Source organism: Megascapheus bottae, chromosome 16 (assembly GCF_031878675.1).
Source record: "Megascapheus bottae isolate mThoBot1 chromosome 16, mThoBot2.hap1, whole genome shotgun sequence".
Taxonomy (NCBI): domain Eukaryota; kingdom Metazoa; phylum Chordata; class Mammalia; order Rodentia; family Geomyidae; genus Megascapheus; species Megascapheus bottae.
Window position 1 is genome coordinate 9,053,915 of NC_143524.1, and position 15,830 is coordinate 9,069,744.

The window sequence follows — 15,830 nt, forward strand, 5'->3', positions numbered from 1 at the left end:
AACACATTGATTCTCTCCTCATTCTATTGACTTCCTCTCTCTCACCAAATATCCTGTTTCTAAGTATAGCAATATCAGGGAGAACAGATAGACAGATACGGGGAGCTGGTCCACAACCAACTTTAGCATCAGACGAGTAGACTAAGAAATCCTTGAAAGCAGACTCCAAACTCTCTCATATGATCTCCCTATAAATACTGTTTTAAAATATTATATGGGGGCTGGGAGTTTGGTCTGTGGTAGAGTGCTTGCCTAGCATGCACGAAGATCCGGGTTCAATTCCTCAGTACCACATACATAGAACAAGCTGGAAATGGTGCCATGGCTCAAGTGGTAGAGCTCTAGCCTTGAGAAAGCCCAAGGACAGTGCTCAGGCCCTGAATTCAAGCCCTGTGACTGGCAAAAAAAAATTATGTGGCATATCTGGTCACACTTGAGTTTCAAGATGGCACTTCCTGGCAATGATAAACATATGGTTCAATATAAAGCTTCCAGTTTGCAATGAGAAAACATTTTCTCAATGGGTGTCTGTGGCTCATTACCTCGAATCCTAGCTCTTCAGGACGCTGAAATGTAAGGAATGTAATTCAAAGCCAGCCTGGGAATGAAAGTCTGCAAGACTCTTGTCTCCAATTAACCACCAAATAGGTGTGGCCCAAGTGCTAGGGAACTAACCTTAAGCACAAAACCTCAGAGATCTGAGTTCAGTCCCCCAAAACAGCACAAAACAAAGAAGAAAAGAAGGAGAAAAGGAGGTAGGGAAGAAGGCGGGAAGGAGAGAGAGATGGGAAGGAGGGAGGGAGGGAGGGAGGGAGGGAGGGAGGAAGGAAGAAGGAAGAAAGGAAGGAAGGAAGGAAGGAAGGAAGGAAGGAAGGAAGGAAGGAAGGAAGGAAGGGAAGAAAACCATTTCCTCTTGCCTCAAAGAATATTCAGAGTTCGTAGCCCTAGACAAGTCATACCGTTAGCTCAGAAACTAAGTTTCTATGTTCCTGCTAATTCCTTATAAACCTTGAGTAAATTCTTTTTAATTTCTCATTTTAAAAGAAGCATAAAAGGTCCTAATTCAAGAAATGTTGTACACCTTAAATCAGATGATGAAATCAAAGTCTTCCAGCATGAATCACTGTCCTGCTACAGAACATTCTCCTGCTTTTCCCCTTCTTTGGATTCCTGACATCCAACTTGCATCTAGCCACAATTTCATAGCCACTGACAAAAGTGAAAAAGATGATGACCAAGAAGGGTGAAAAGCAATGGATTGAGGGGATTAATTATTCCATTCTTCATACCAGGAAACAAAACAAGCCTGTGTGCTTAAATGAGTATGGATTCATTCCCACTTCCCATGTTCAGGATAGCCGAAGGATTTTGTTTTCATTTAATATATTATTTGAACACAACTATCCACTCAATTTGATTTCTTCTTCTCTTTTGTTTTGTCCCAGGTTTTTTAACTCACCATTTTGTGCTTACCAGGCAGACTAGCCTACACTTCAGCCACATTTCAAGTCCTTTTTACTTTTTGCTATGGATTAGGAGTAGAGGTGCATTTGAACTCCAGGCCTAAGCCCTGCCTTTTAGTAGATTTTTTCACTCAAGGTTAATGCTCTCTCCCTCATGCCTCCACCACCACCCTACCACCACTGGAGCTCAGTGGTTTCTTGCTGATCATAGAAAGTTATTTGGCTTGAAAAGTTTGGGGATTTAGTTTGCAGAAAGTGTATATTTTCTTCCCTAACAAGGCAATGTGAAGAGATGGGAAGAGTTCAGAATTTGGAGTTAGAGAATCCTGGGTTTTAGATGCTGCATTTGCTGTACTCTAGATGTGGGGAGTGTTATCTGCTCTGTGGGTCACTTTATCTACATAATGGTCATGCCTACAGTCAACTCACAAGACACAGGAAGAGCGAGAGGTAATATATGAGAGACCTGGATACGAGTGGATCCGCGTGGCACAAAGCCCATGTGACTGGCCCTGCAACCCAACAGTCTTCCAAGAAGTCTCTGGATAGATACTTTAAAGAATTTAGTCCTTCATTAGGGGAAACTTCACAAACTAGCCCTGAGATGAACAGAATATCGACATTGAGGGGGAGCAAAAGTGGAAGAAAAACATGAAAAGGGGTATCAATGTTCAAGAGTCGTGTATCCACTATACCTGACAAATGTAACTCTATACATTACCCTGACAATAAAATACAATTAAAAAAAAAAGAATATCAACACTGACCATTGGAGGATAGAATCCAGAGAAAGGAGTTGAATTTTTTTCAAATTTTACACTTTGAAAGTGAAAGGTAAATAACTATGTCCTGGGAGATTTCTTTGCTTCTATAAATCATGAAGAGGCAATAAAATATAGTAACACAACAAAAAAAATTCATGTGCCGGAGCAGTGCCTCATGCCTGTAATTGTAGCTACTCAGGAGGCTGAGATCTGAGAATCAAGGTTCAAAGCCAGCTCAGGCACAAATGAACCTGAGACTCTTATCTCCAGTTAACCTCTAGAAAACAGGAAGTAGGCTTAGCTCAAGGGTAAGGCAGTAGCCATGAGTGAAGAGCTCAGGGACAACATCCAGGCCAAGGGTAGGGCGGTGGCCTTGAGCTGAAGTGCTCAGGGACAGTGCCCAGGTTCAAGCTCCATTCCCCCCAAAACAAAAATTCATATCAAAGAGCATACCATTTAATGAGACCCATCAAACTTTTAAAGGGGGTGGGGACTTAAATAATAATAAAGAAAGTAAATCTGTCTACATTACTTTATATGCATATATGGAAATATTACAGTTGACCCCTGAAGAAATAATATATGCCAAATTAAAATATATATATATGTGTGTGTGTCAAAAATAGAGAACATTTATTGTTGACCAGCTTTTCTGTGAGATCTTAGACAAATTAATCTCCTAGAAGTTTAAACTGCTCTTTGATTAAAAAAAGAAAGATAACTGCTTAGAATGTTATTTTTGGAACTAAAGAAGATAATATATGTAAACTACTCAAAATCCTTAGCAAAATAAATAAATTATGCTATAAGGAAACCAAAAAGGACTAGACTAAAATCATAAATAACGAACTATATCTGCCTATATTACATAGATAAATCACAGTAATATGTGGGATGTGGAAAATATATAAAATGGGATTCAAATCACAATATTGTGGTTGTAAATCTTAAAACATGCCCAAACCACTCTATTTTCAAATACATATTTCTAAAGAATTGTGTTTTTGAAGACACTAAGGATGCCAAGTAGCTAGGGGAAGCAGGGGGAATAGAAAAAGTTGCAGGAAAAATGAACAAATACACAAAGAAACAACTTGATTTAATTAGTGGCAACTGCTGTTAGGAACTGGAGCATATGATTCATTCAGTACAGGAGGTAAGCTCCTAAAATAATATATTCAAGGAACTATAAATCACTTGAATTAGTGCCTATATGTTCTATATACTCTGTAATTAGTAGCTAATAAGTAAGCATGTTTCTTATAGTATGGATATCAGGAAATTATTTTAAAGAGCCTCATTCACCCTAAAGACAAAGACTTATAAGGCCTGGGCTTTGAGAAATAAAAGAGTTTTACTGATCATAAGCTACAAGTCTAGTTTTGTTTTGGTTTGTTTGGGCTGGCAGTTTGGCCTAGTGGTAGAGTGCTTGCCTAGCATGCACAAAAACCCAGGTTCAATTCCTCGGTACCACATACATAGAAAAAGTCAGAAGTGGTGCTGAGGCTCAAGTGGCCTTGAAGAAAGCCCAAGGACTGCTCAGGCCCTGAGTTCAATCCCCAGGACTGGCAAAAAAAAAAAAAAGTAGTGCCTCTCAAGAAAGGAGATGTGCCAAGTACTGATGGCTCATGTCTGCAAACCTAGCTGTTCAGGAGGCTGAGATTGGAGGATCTCAGTTCAAAGCCAGCCCAGGCAGGAAAGTCCATAAGATTCTTATCTCCACCAGAAAACTGGAAGTGCATCTGTGGCTCAAAGTGGTAGAGAGCTAACCTTGAGCAAAAAGAGCTCAGTGTCAGTACCCAGGGCCTGAGTTCAAGTCCCACCACAGCAAAAGAAGAAAAGAAAGGAGATTGAGGGTGGACTTCCGTATAAAAGTTACCAAGGGTGACTGACACTAGTCATTCTCATGGGGATCCTGGCTGCACAGGGGACGTGGTCAGAGAGAAGCATATGCTTTAGGTTGTGATTCACATCTGTGCCATATGGCAACAAGAAATGCTAGGACATGCATAAATTGCCATGCCTCAAATATGAAGCGCTAAATATAACTACTCTGAGCAATTGGTAAAATACAAAAATAGGCCTTTGATTTTGCAAGATGTTTGAGAGCTGCTCCTACGAGGCCCAGAAGTTTAGGGTCTGTCTTCGCCTCCATCTCCAGTCACACTAGTTAGTCTTTTACTGTATGGCTTGTGTTCAGTCATCATAGCAAAACACCATACACTATTTTTGTAACCAACCCATAAACACAGACCAGAATGGCAATCACTATTGCAGGGATGAGATAAAGACATCATTTACTTTGTAAATAGGGTAAAAGGAATAGAGAATGTGGAAGTGATTTAACTGCTTCAGTGAGATTCCAGATGTACTCAGTATTGAAACAAAGATAAAATATAGATTTGAATATAGCTATAGGTGCAGATATAGACACATAATAACAAGTATAACAAAAATGATTTAATTCTTTCCCTATGCTACATACTGCTCAACACATCTTTTTTCTTTTTTTCATATATTTTTTATTGTAATTAATAGAAGGGTTATATTATATTTGGCAGATAGAAGGTGCATTAATTCACATACATTGATAACCTTTCTCATGTCTTGGTCCCTATTTCCCTCCCCCACACACATCTTTTTTCTTTAAATTAATTTTATTGTCAAGGTGATATACAGAGCGGTTATAATTACATACACAAGGTGGTGAGTACATGTCTTGTTGAACACTGTTACTCCTCTCCGGCTCAACACATCTTACAGGTACTGAATGATTTAATATTGAAGATATGTGATGATGTAATGGTTCTGTTTCTATATTATGGATAAAGACACAAAAGGAAAGATACCTTGCTCCAAAGATACACTATTACCAGATGGGAAGACCATGAATTTGGAGATCATGGCATATTAAGTAAGAGATTTTAAAACACAATGGGCTGAGAGTTTGGCCCGGTGGTAGAGTGCTTGCCTAGCATGCATAAAGACCAGGTTCGATTCCTGGGTACTACATACATAGAAAAGGCTGGAAATGGTGCTGTAGCTCAAGTGGTAGAGCTTTAGCCTTGAGAAAGACCAAAGACAAAGCTCAGGCCCTGAGTTCAAACCCCATGACTGGCTGAAAAAATATAATGTGTTGGCCCAGCACCAATGGCTCAGGTTTATAATTTCAGCTACTTATGAAGCTGAGCTCTGAGGATTGCAGTTCGGAAGCCAGCCCCAACAGGAAAGACAATCAGATACTTATCTCCAATTAGCCACCAAAAGGCAGAAGTGGTGCTGTGGCTCAACTGGTGTAGCACAAGACTTTAACAAGAAAGCTACAGGACAGTGCCCAGGCTCTGAGTTCAAGTCGCTGGACTGACTGGCACCAAAAAGAAAAAGGAAAGGAAGGAAGGAGGGAGAGAGAGGAAGGAAGGAAGAAGGAAGGAAGGAAGGAAGGAGGGGAGGGGAGGGGAGGGAGGGAGGGAGGGAGGGAGGGAGGGAGGGAGGAAGAGAGAGAGAGAGAAAGAGAGAGAGAGAGAGAGAGAGAGAGAGAGAGAGAGAAAGAAAGAAAGAAAGAAAGAAAGAAAGAAAGAAAGAAAGAAAGAAAGAAAGAAAGAAAAACAATTAGAGAGAGAGGTGAACTTGCAGGCCAGGGAGCTGGAGTGGTAAAAGGCGAAAGTGTATAAAAGAAACTTTCACTTATTAATTAATCTGCCTGATGAAAATATATACTGCTTGCTCAAATAATCATATAAAATGGAAAATGCACATTGCAAGAGATGGGCGAGGTGGCTCACACTGTAATATTAGCTACTCAGGAGACTGAGATCTGAGGATCCCAGTTCAAAGCCAGCCCAGGCACTAAAATCCATGAGACTCTTATCTCCAATTATTACCAAAAAAAAAAAAACAAAAACCAGTTGTGATGCTGTGGGCATGAGGAGGAGGGTGGTAGCCTTGAGCTGAAGAGCTCAGGGACAGTGCCCAGGCCAAGTGTTCAAGTCCCACCACCAATAACAACAACGAAAAAAGAATGCACATTATAAAATGTGCGGTGTAAAGGAATAGTCAGTGTGACTCATCACCATTTTCCAGTCATGAAAGGCTTTCGTGAGTAGAAAGGACTCAGTTGATGTAAGTATGTGGCTGAGGATAGAGTGGTGGCAGGTAGAGAAAGAATCTAGGTACAAAAATGGAATTATCAGAAGGAACTGTCTGCAGATGGGATCTCCCACGGCACACATCTGACCAACATGCAAGTGGAGTGCAGGAGCTCCTAAAAGGGTTGGAATGCATGTTATCTGAGTTGAGTCCACTCAAGAATCTTTTTCTCTCGATATTATAATTTCATTCCATGTACATGTCTACTCACCTTTATTAACTGCTTTTTATTTCCCCATCCCCCTCCTCCTCTTTAATGATTAATTGATCAATGTCTACAGCTTTAATACTTTCCCAACTCCTAGTTTGTCCTATTATTATGTTCTTTCCTTTACTATTTTCTAGTACTTGAGGTTGAACTCAGTGCACTCTGCCTGTAGGTAGAATTCTAGCACTTGAGTCCATTTGCATTCTACTTTGCTTTTTGCATAAGGTCTTATGCTTTTGCCCGGGCCAATCTCAGACTGCAAACTTTCTACCTCTGCATCCTACAGGGATGCACAAACATGAAACCAGTAAGTAATTTATTTATTAGTCATGGGTATATCTTTGGAGAACTGCCAAGAATTTAGAGTTTTCTCTACATTCTTCTGTCATAGACTGAAAGTGTTAGGTCTTGAGTTTAGTTACAAAATCATTTTGAATTGATTTTTGTACAGTATGAGTCAGTGTCTTAGCCTCAGTCTTTTACAGGTGGATAAATAATCTGTCTTCTCCACTATAAGTTAATAATGACACTTTTAACAAGAATCAGATGACTGAAACCAAGAAATAAAACCAAACTACAGACATCTGATCTTTGACAAAGAAGTGGGAAAAAATATTGGAGAAAAGACAGTTTCTTCAACAAATAGTGCTGGGGAAGCTGGTTGACTGCTGGCAGAAGACTGAAACTAGATTTCAGTCTCTCACCCTGCATGAAAATCAGTTCCAAGTGGATCAAAGAAAGATCTTAATGTAAGACTTCAAGCCTCAAAACTACTCCAGAAAGACACAGGAAAAAAAAAAGCTCTTAAAGATAAAAGCATAGATAATTAGTTTCTGATTAGGAATCTAATAAACCCACAAACAAAAACAGGAATGAATAAATGAATGAAACTACATAAAATTTAGAAGTTTTATGCACATCAAAAGAAACAGTTGTCATATTCAAGAGACAAGCCACCAAAAGGAAGATCTTCAGAAGCTACTTAATAAAGGATTGATATCCAGAATATATAGAAAGCTCAAAGACTTAAGTAGTAAAATAATACAGGTAACAAATGCACAAATGAACAGACAGTTCTCAGAAGAAAATATGTGAATGGCAAATACGTACATGAAAATTTTTCAACATCCTTTACCATAAAGATAACACCTCACCCAGTCAAAATGGTAATCATTAATAAAACAAAAAGCACAAATGAAAGTACAGATGTGATGGAAAAGAACTCTCATATACTACTAAGAATGTAATCTAGTACAACCACTCTGTAATCAGGATGGAGGCTCCTCAAAAATCTAAAACTTGACTTACCTACCTGGAACTTGTCTTATCACTCTTGGATATAGGTCTGGTTTTTCTTTGTTAGAAGGCTATTTGTTACTGCTTGGGTATCACTAATAAACTGTTTGAGTTGTTTCTATTCTCTTTGGTTCAATGTTGATAGGTCACACATGCCTAAAAAGATATTTCTTCTAGATTTCCCAACTCATTGGAATGTAAATTCTCAAAACCTTTCATTGTTCTCTGAGGTCCACTGGCATCTGTTGGAATAGCTTTCTGTTCCTCTTACTCGTATTGATTTTTTGTAAGTTCAGGCTCTTTATGCATAGAAGGAACACAATGAGATTCCATCTTACTCCAGAAAGAATGGCTATCATCAAAACATTAAGAACAACAAATGCTTTTGTGGATGAGGAGGGGAGGGTGTTATGTTCAGTACTCTGTTGATGCAAATGAAAATCAGTCTATCCATTACAGAAGTGTGCATGCAAGCCCCAGAAGAAAACGAAAAATGATATATTTCAGAGAATATACTTGATGAACTAAGATCAGCATACAGTAGAGATACCTGCATGCTCGTGTTAACTATGGCACTCTTCACAAACACCAGCTCATGATATCATCTTAGGGGCTCATGAGCAAATGAATGGAAAAGGTAAATGTGTAACAAATGGCACTGGAGTTGGTTGTGTTACATGATGCCAAACCTAGAAAGACTGATATTGTGAATTTTTTCTCATGTGCAATCAATCGTGTGTGTATGTGTGTGTGTGTTTGTAGTTGTGTGGTTGCGTGTATGCTGATCCTGGGGCTTGAATTAATAATATGTGTGAATATACTATAAATATTATATATAATAACAACAGTGAAATCCATCAAATATTTTTTTGAAAATGAGGGAGCAGGAGAAATGAAAGCATAATATGTGTGAATATATTCAAAGTGCACTGTATGGAATATCATCCTCTTTGATTTCAAACGTACAGTAATTTAATGATGTTTCAAGTAGAAAAGGAAGTGCATTGTTTTGCACAAATAAAAGAAAGAAAACATAAAAATTATGTCCAAAATCCATAATCCAGATTAGGACCCTATCCACTAAAGAATCACTGTGAGGCAAGTAGAGTCCAGAACAAAATGTGCATACCTAACAAAAAGATATTGTGAGTTTCAGACAGGCACAGGGGAGAGCTGAAAGCTGCTACAGAGAAGATTCACCATAAAAACTCTGGAAATGGATCTTTAGGGCAATTGAATTCCTGGACAGATGCCACTGAAATATGTTCACACCACCTCAGATTCATTTCCTTCTGACGGAACAGCACATTTCTCACCAACTTCTGAGCAGAAAATTCAGCTGGGTTTCAGGCCTTGACATGTAACTTAACATCAAGACGGTGGTGGGTATAGAGAGGGCTTCATCAAAAGTCTTCTGATTACAGTTTCACTCCTCAGCCTGTCACTAAGTGCCAGGCAGTAGAAGCACATGAAAACCAAGGAAAAAACAGACAACAAGCTCATTTGAGCTTTGAGCTTTAGAAAGCTTAGGAATTGCAATGAAATCTCAGAAGATTTGCTTTTATCCTCCAAGAGACATGGAGAAGATGAGATAATAAGCCTCTTCTGAATGCATTCTCCCTAGCAGGGCTGGGTTTTCCCAAGAGTTGGGGGAAGGGTGAAAAGGGGGGGGGAGGCTGTCCCAGGTGCTGATTCATGATCCAGAGCGAAAAACCTTTGATCCCACTGCCTACCTACCACAGAACCATCTCCCAGAGCATTTTAAATAACTGCTGGTTTTCTAGGAGGGAAGAAAACCTAACATTCATCAGCTATATTCCTCTATCTGAGTATTCTTCTCTGTTTTCTAGAAAATGTTTAATCAATCATATATTCAATTTGAATTCAAGCCCAAGATTAATCCAAGACTGTTCCACCAGGTAATTAAGATTTATATATTACCCTAGAAACCCTGTGGGGAATATTGGCTCTAAAGTAAGATTCATGGACTATCAGGAAGGTGACTTAGCTAGAAAACCTGGCCTTCCTATCAGAATTGTCATCTCATGGGACCATGTATACAAGGATGTCAGCTCTTACGTGAGATTGTGACTAGGCTAAACTGTCTGAAAGTTACAGCTTTAAATTGGAGAGCTTAAGTGTCACTAGGTCAATTTTTGAATACAAGTAGGTTTAGGAGGGAGTGAGCATTAAACAGAAGAGCCTAGACAGTACATTTCTCCGCAAATTAGGTTGCTTCCTGTAGTTAGGCTGATGGAGGGGAAGAGGGAGAAAAGACATATTCAAGTTCTAGATTTGGAACTCGATAGACTTGTTTTAGACTCCAGATTTTTCACTGACTACTAATGTGACCTAGATAAAGTAGTTCATGTTTCAAACTCTACATCGCCTCCTAAGCAAAATAATACTTGTTTTATAGTTATAAAGACTACACAAAATAATATAGTTTTAAAATGTGTAAAATCATGGTTGGTACAAAGCATGTTTTCATAAACTATCTACCAATGTTTCAGAAAGCAATAGTCTATTAGTTGAACTTCAATCAAGGGACTAAGATAGAATCTAAACATCTTTTGTCTAGCTATGAATCCTTAGGTTAAATATGCAGTATTTGTAAGCATCGATTTCCTCATTGTGAAATAAAAGTAAGTATTGGTAGATGGTATATGTTGAAAACAATAATTCCTTTAAAATACTGATCATTTATTAACAAAATGTGAGTATACAAGTGATGACAATTTCAGACATTGTTTTAGGTTAAGGTAAGAAAACTTAATTTTATTGAGCTCTATTACTATCCTCAAACAAGTCAACCTTTAAAAAAAAAAGAGGGGGTAGAGGTAGAGATTAGGTTTTAAGTGAAAGTACCAATGTTTCGGGAAATTTTCTTCTCTATAGGTTCTTCTGTGAGAAGAGGTACCTCTTTCCATGCCACCCAGAAATCTCATGTTCTTTTATACTGTATGTTATGATCAAAGCATATATACAGGTAATCATGTCAACCTGTAAGTATCTCTCAGGCTTTCTCAAAATGTTCACTACCTAATCCCAGCTATTTTAGAGGCAGGCACCAGAAGACTGCACTTTGAGGACAGCTCAAACAAACATTGGTAAGATTCTCAAAAACAAAAACAAGCAAGCTGTGGTATTCACCAGTAATCTACATTACTCTAAAGGCAGAGGTAGGACAATTAAGATCAGATGTATCTCCAGGCAAAAGTGTAAGACATAAGACTGTGTCTGAAAAATGAACTGAAAGCCAAAAAAAAAAAGTGCTGAGACAACTAAGAGTGGTAATTTGCCTATGAAGTACAAGGTCCTGAGTTCAATCCCCAGTAATTCCAAAAATAATGTTCACTGGCCATAAACCTTTGTTCTCTCCTTTTATAGTTTATAAGGGTTGTTGCTTTCTTCTACTACTGTGAGTGACATCCAAGCTGATGTTACTCAAATAACATCACACAAAACTGGGCATCAACACTCAGGTGTGGAAGTATATTCTATTACTTATCTTATAAATTATCCTGCTAGTGAATAAGCAAATGCTTCATGTTGGAGGGAAATGCATCCTATTTTCAAAAAAATAATCATTATTATGCTCTCATTTTGTTCTTAGAAAAGTTGATATTCTTACAGGCTAAGCAATTTTCCCCACAACACACAAAAGAGAGACACAATACAATTAAGTCTGTGGTAATTCATAATGAAGGACAAAAAAGAACATATTTGGACCACAAAAAAAACCAATTCTAAAATCAATCTTAATCCTGTCCTCCCGTGGGAACCGAGTATTTTCCTTAACTGCTGGGGACAGAGTCTGAAGAAAAAGATAATTCCCCTTCCCAGCAAGCAAGTGATACGGAAGAAACAGTTCAGAATTTAGACTCAGAAAGCCTTGTCTGCTCCATTCAATGCACATAAGGAGTTAAGAGCATTTCTTTAATTATTCTGGGATTCACTCTGTTCATCCATAGTCATGTCTATAACCAACGTGCAGGCCCACAGGAAGGATTAGACTTAATAAAAGATAGCTAGAATAGGTGTTGCACAAATTCAGTGCATATACCCCTACACCTAACAATCTGGCACCATGCCTCTGATGAAGTCCTTTCATTGGTTCTTCCATAGCAGGAACCCCATGAAGAAGCCATGGGAAAAACTGAATATGTACTTCAGCTGTTTCAGAATTAGGTGCTGACAAAGGAGTTGAAGTTAGCTACCCTCCTTCATGCTTTGAAAGTGAGAAGGATCTCGTGAAGGGTGGGGAGATTTCTTTGATTTTATAAATCATAAACATGCAACAAAACATAACAACAACAAAATAAATTTGTAACAGAGAGCACAGAATTTACTGTCAATCACCTCTTCACCTCCACTGATGATTTTAAACAAATTAATCTCCCAGAGGTTTAAATAACTATCCAGCTAAAAAAAGAGAGAGAGAGAGATACATAACAACTGTTGAAAAGGCTGATTTCAGAACTAAATGAGATGATTTATGCAAAGTAGTCAGAATCTTTAGCAGAATAAATAAATAATATGCAATGAGGAAACCAAGGAAAACTGTAATAAAACCACAATAACAAAGCATTGTTACCTGTGCTATAAACATAAATCACAAAATGTAGTGGGAATGTCAAAATAAATAAAATAGCATTTGTAGCACACTACTATAGTTGTAAATTTAAAAAAAAAACAAAGCCGATCAGTGTTCAAATGTACACATATTTCTAAATAGTGTGGAAGAATGTATATGTTGGGTATATAGAGTGGCTAACCATGAGGAAAAGGGATAGAGTGAGATGTTGAGTGATGCCAGAAAAATAACCAGATAAAATGAAGAGCTATGCTTATAGATAAGGATTATTGTTATCAGGAATTAGTGAGTATGATTCATTCATTTATTTATTCCTTCATTCATTGACTATTGCAGGCATAATCCCCTAATATGATGTTTAGGTAAGTAAATCATTTCAGAGAGTGCCTACATGTTTTGTATGCATGGGAATGTTTCGAATATGCATATTAGCATGTTCTTTCAAAGAGCCTCGTTTACTCTAAAGACACTTTAAACCATGGGTTGAGAGAGGCCAGAGATCTTTACTGATCGTATCTCTAGCTCCATGTCTGCCTCAGCACCTATAAAACCACCATCACCTTACTGATTACATGGATTGAGATACAAGAAGACAATCTTCTCACAGAAGGCCAGTAAAGCTGACCTGGAGTCCAGAACCTCCTTCATCTCTAATCAGGGCTCACTAATAGGAGAGAAACATTGACATTTCAGGCAAAATATGGCCTCCTAACCCTTGTCTTTTGTCCCCACTGCAATGACAGGGGCCAGTGTTTTAAGACTAGGAAGTCAAGGGCAAGGAAAGTAAGCAAACTTTAGAAGTTTACTCATTCAGTGGCTACCATAAAGGTGGCAATCATAAAGACTAAAAGGAAGAGGGTGTTGGAAACAGGCTACATCATCCATGGTCCTTTCCAACCTGACGTTCTTGTGCCTTTTATATTCACAGAAATACCTGGAATGTATACAGCAATTAATTTGAATAGGAAACCCAACCCAAGGTTCAGCTCCACCAAATCTAGAAAAGTTGAAGGGCAATCAGCTCCATTCCCAACTTCCAGATTACAAGCAGAGAAAAAAATATAAGACCAGAATTAAAATAATAACTTCTCACAATAAAGAAAAGGATGTTCTACTGGAATTCTGGGATTTTTGTTTTCTAAATTCATTCTCAAGCTTATCAACCAATAATCCATATTGACCCCATGGCCAAGAATAACTTTACTGCAGTAACTGAGTTCATTCTCGTGGGCTTCACTGAACAGCCCAAGTGGGCAGCTCCCCTCTTCATTCTGTTTCTCAGTTTCTACCTCGTCACCCTTCTGGGCAATGTGGGTATGATTGTTCTCATCCGGGTGGACCTCCAACTCCACACCCCTATGTACTTCTTCCTCAGCCACCTCTCCCTGCTGGATGCCTGCTACACCTCAGTCATCACCCCTCAGATCCTGGCTACACTTGCCACAGACAAAACCGTCATCTCCTACAGTCGATGTGCTGCCCAGTTCTTCTTCTTCACCGTCTGTGCGGGGACAGAGTGTTTCCTGCTGGCGGTGATGGCCTATGACCGCTGTGTTGCTATTAGAAACCCACTGCTCTACACCGCAGCCATGAATCCCAGGGTCTGCTGGGGTTTGGTACTGGGAACTTATGTTTGTGGTGTGTCTGGATCCATTCTGCGTACCGCATGCACCTTCTCTCTGTCCTTCTGTGAGGACAATAAGATCGACTTCTTCTTCTGTGACCTCCCTCCCCTACTGAAGCTTGCTTGCAGTGACACAACAACTGCTGAGATTATCCTTGTCTTCTTCTCCAACTTTGTGATTTTGGTCAATGCCTTGGTCATCATGATTTCCTACCTGCTCATCATCAAGGCCATTTTGAGAATGAAGTCTTCAGGTGGCAGAGCCAAGACATTCTCCACGTGTGCCTCCCACCTCACTGCCGTGGCTCTGTTCTATGGAACCCTCACCTTCATGTACATACGGAGTGGCTCAGGCACATCCCTGGAGGAAGACAAGATTGTGTCTGTCCTCTACACTGTAGTCATTCCCCTGCTGAACCCTCTGATCTACAGCCTGAGAAACAAGGATGTGAAAGCTGCCTTTAGAAAGATCACTCGTAGACTGCAGGTATCTTAGAACAGTGAACTCATCCCTCAGTCAATTTCTCCTAAATCAGTATATATTAACAGGCACCAGCACTGTATATACATTTTATTTGCACAAGCAGAATGAGAAAGTACACAAGTACCATCAGAAAGGATGAGGAGGAGATGATCAACTTTGTATCCAATTATTCAATAGTACTTTCTTCCTATCACCTTCTCCCACATGCAAGCCCTTCTGTGGCATTCCTTGTCTTGTGAGGCTCTTGATATCATTACATACAGAACCTGATGTCCAAGCATTCTTGAGTTATTCCACCTGACCTAAGGCTTGTCATCATTTCCCACTTGTCCTTGTTGTCATGAAAATTGCTGTGTTCTCTGTGTCAAAATTTACGTCTGAGGACCCCTTTTGTTCTGACCATGCTAAATTAGTGCTGAGCATTGCAGATACAGTCCTCCCCTCTCAGGTAGCATCTTTCCCCTAGAGTGTCTCCTTTCCTGCTTGGGAGAGAACTTGCTTGGATTGTAGAACTTAAACTAATTGATAATTCCTAACAATGCAGTTCCAACTTCCTTGTGACACCAATATCTTCAAGATGATAAGCCATCCTACTGACTTGGCAATGTGGGGACCTGACTCGAGAGCCAAATCTAGCTTTGGAAGAGCACATGTTGCTTTTCCCTTTACTCTATTTCCTAGCTCTCACTTGTCAAATACCCTACTTCTAAAGATAGTCAGAAAGCACAGACAAATCAATACGGAGACTTGAATGAATGGACTGCTTTGTTTAGTCAACTTTTTAGGTAAAAATTTCCCCTAACAATGATGTGATCACAACTCATATAGCTCTGCAAAAATTCTTGAGTTTTTGTTCCTCCTTTGTTAAGTCCAAGGTCTATATCAGAAGACTTCTCAGTAAGTGGTTTTGAAATAAGTTTTGGTTTTTGTCATGGAAATATTCTCAGGAAAAAAAAGGAATAAAAGATAAGAGTTCAACTTAGCAATTAAGAAAACATTGCATTGCGTTTAGCAGGATTCACAAGTTGCACATCAATAGACAAAGCATAGAATTAGGCTGGAATTTAAATGTTGATTTTACCATATATAGAATTGACATCAAGTAGCTATACAAGGAGTCTCTTGTTTTTACAAGTGCATTCATGCACACAGTACTTCTTGATAAAAATCCCTCCTCTACCATTCTCCATTCTTCCCTCTCCACCTTTGCCAGATCAGTCTCATCAAGTTCTCTTGTTCCATTTTCAT

At 39.0% G+C, this 15,830-nt stretch overlaps 1 protein-coding gene across 1 annotated transcript; it reads left to right on the forward strand.

Moving 5' to 3' along the window:
• Nucleotides 1–13,658: 13,658 nt before the first annotated feature.
• On the forward strand, nucleotides 13,659–14,594 carry LOC150052614 (olfactory receptor 9I1-like). The gene has a single exon (XM_090348736.1). It carries the CDS (start codon nucleotides 13,659–13,661, stop codon nucleotides 14,592–14,594), a length of 936 nt encoding a protein of 311 aa, XP_090204862.1.
• Nucleotides 14,595–15,830: the final 1,236 nt, after the last annotated feature.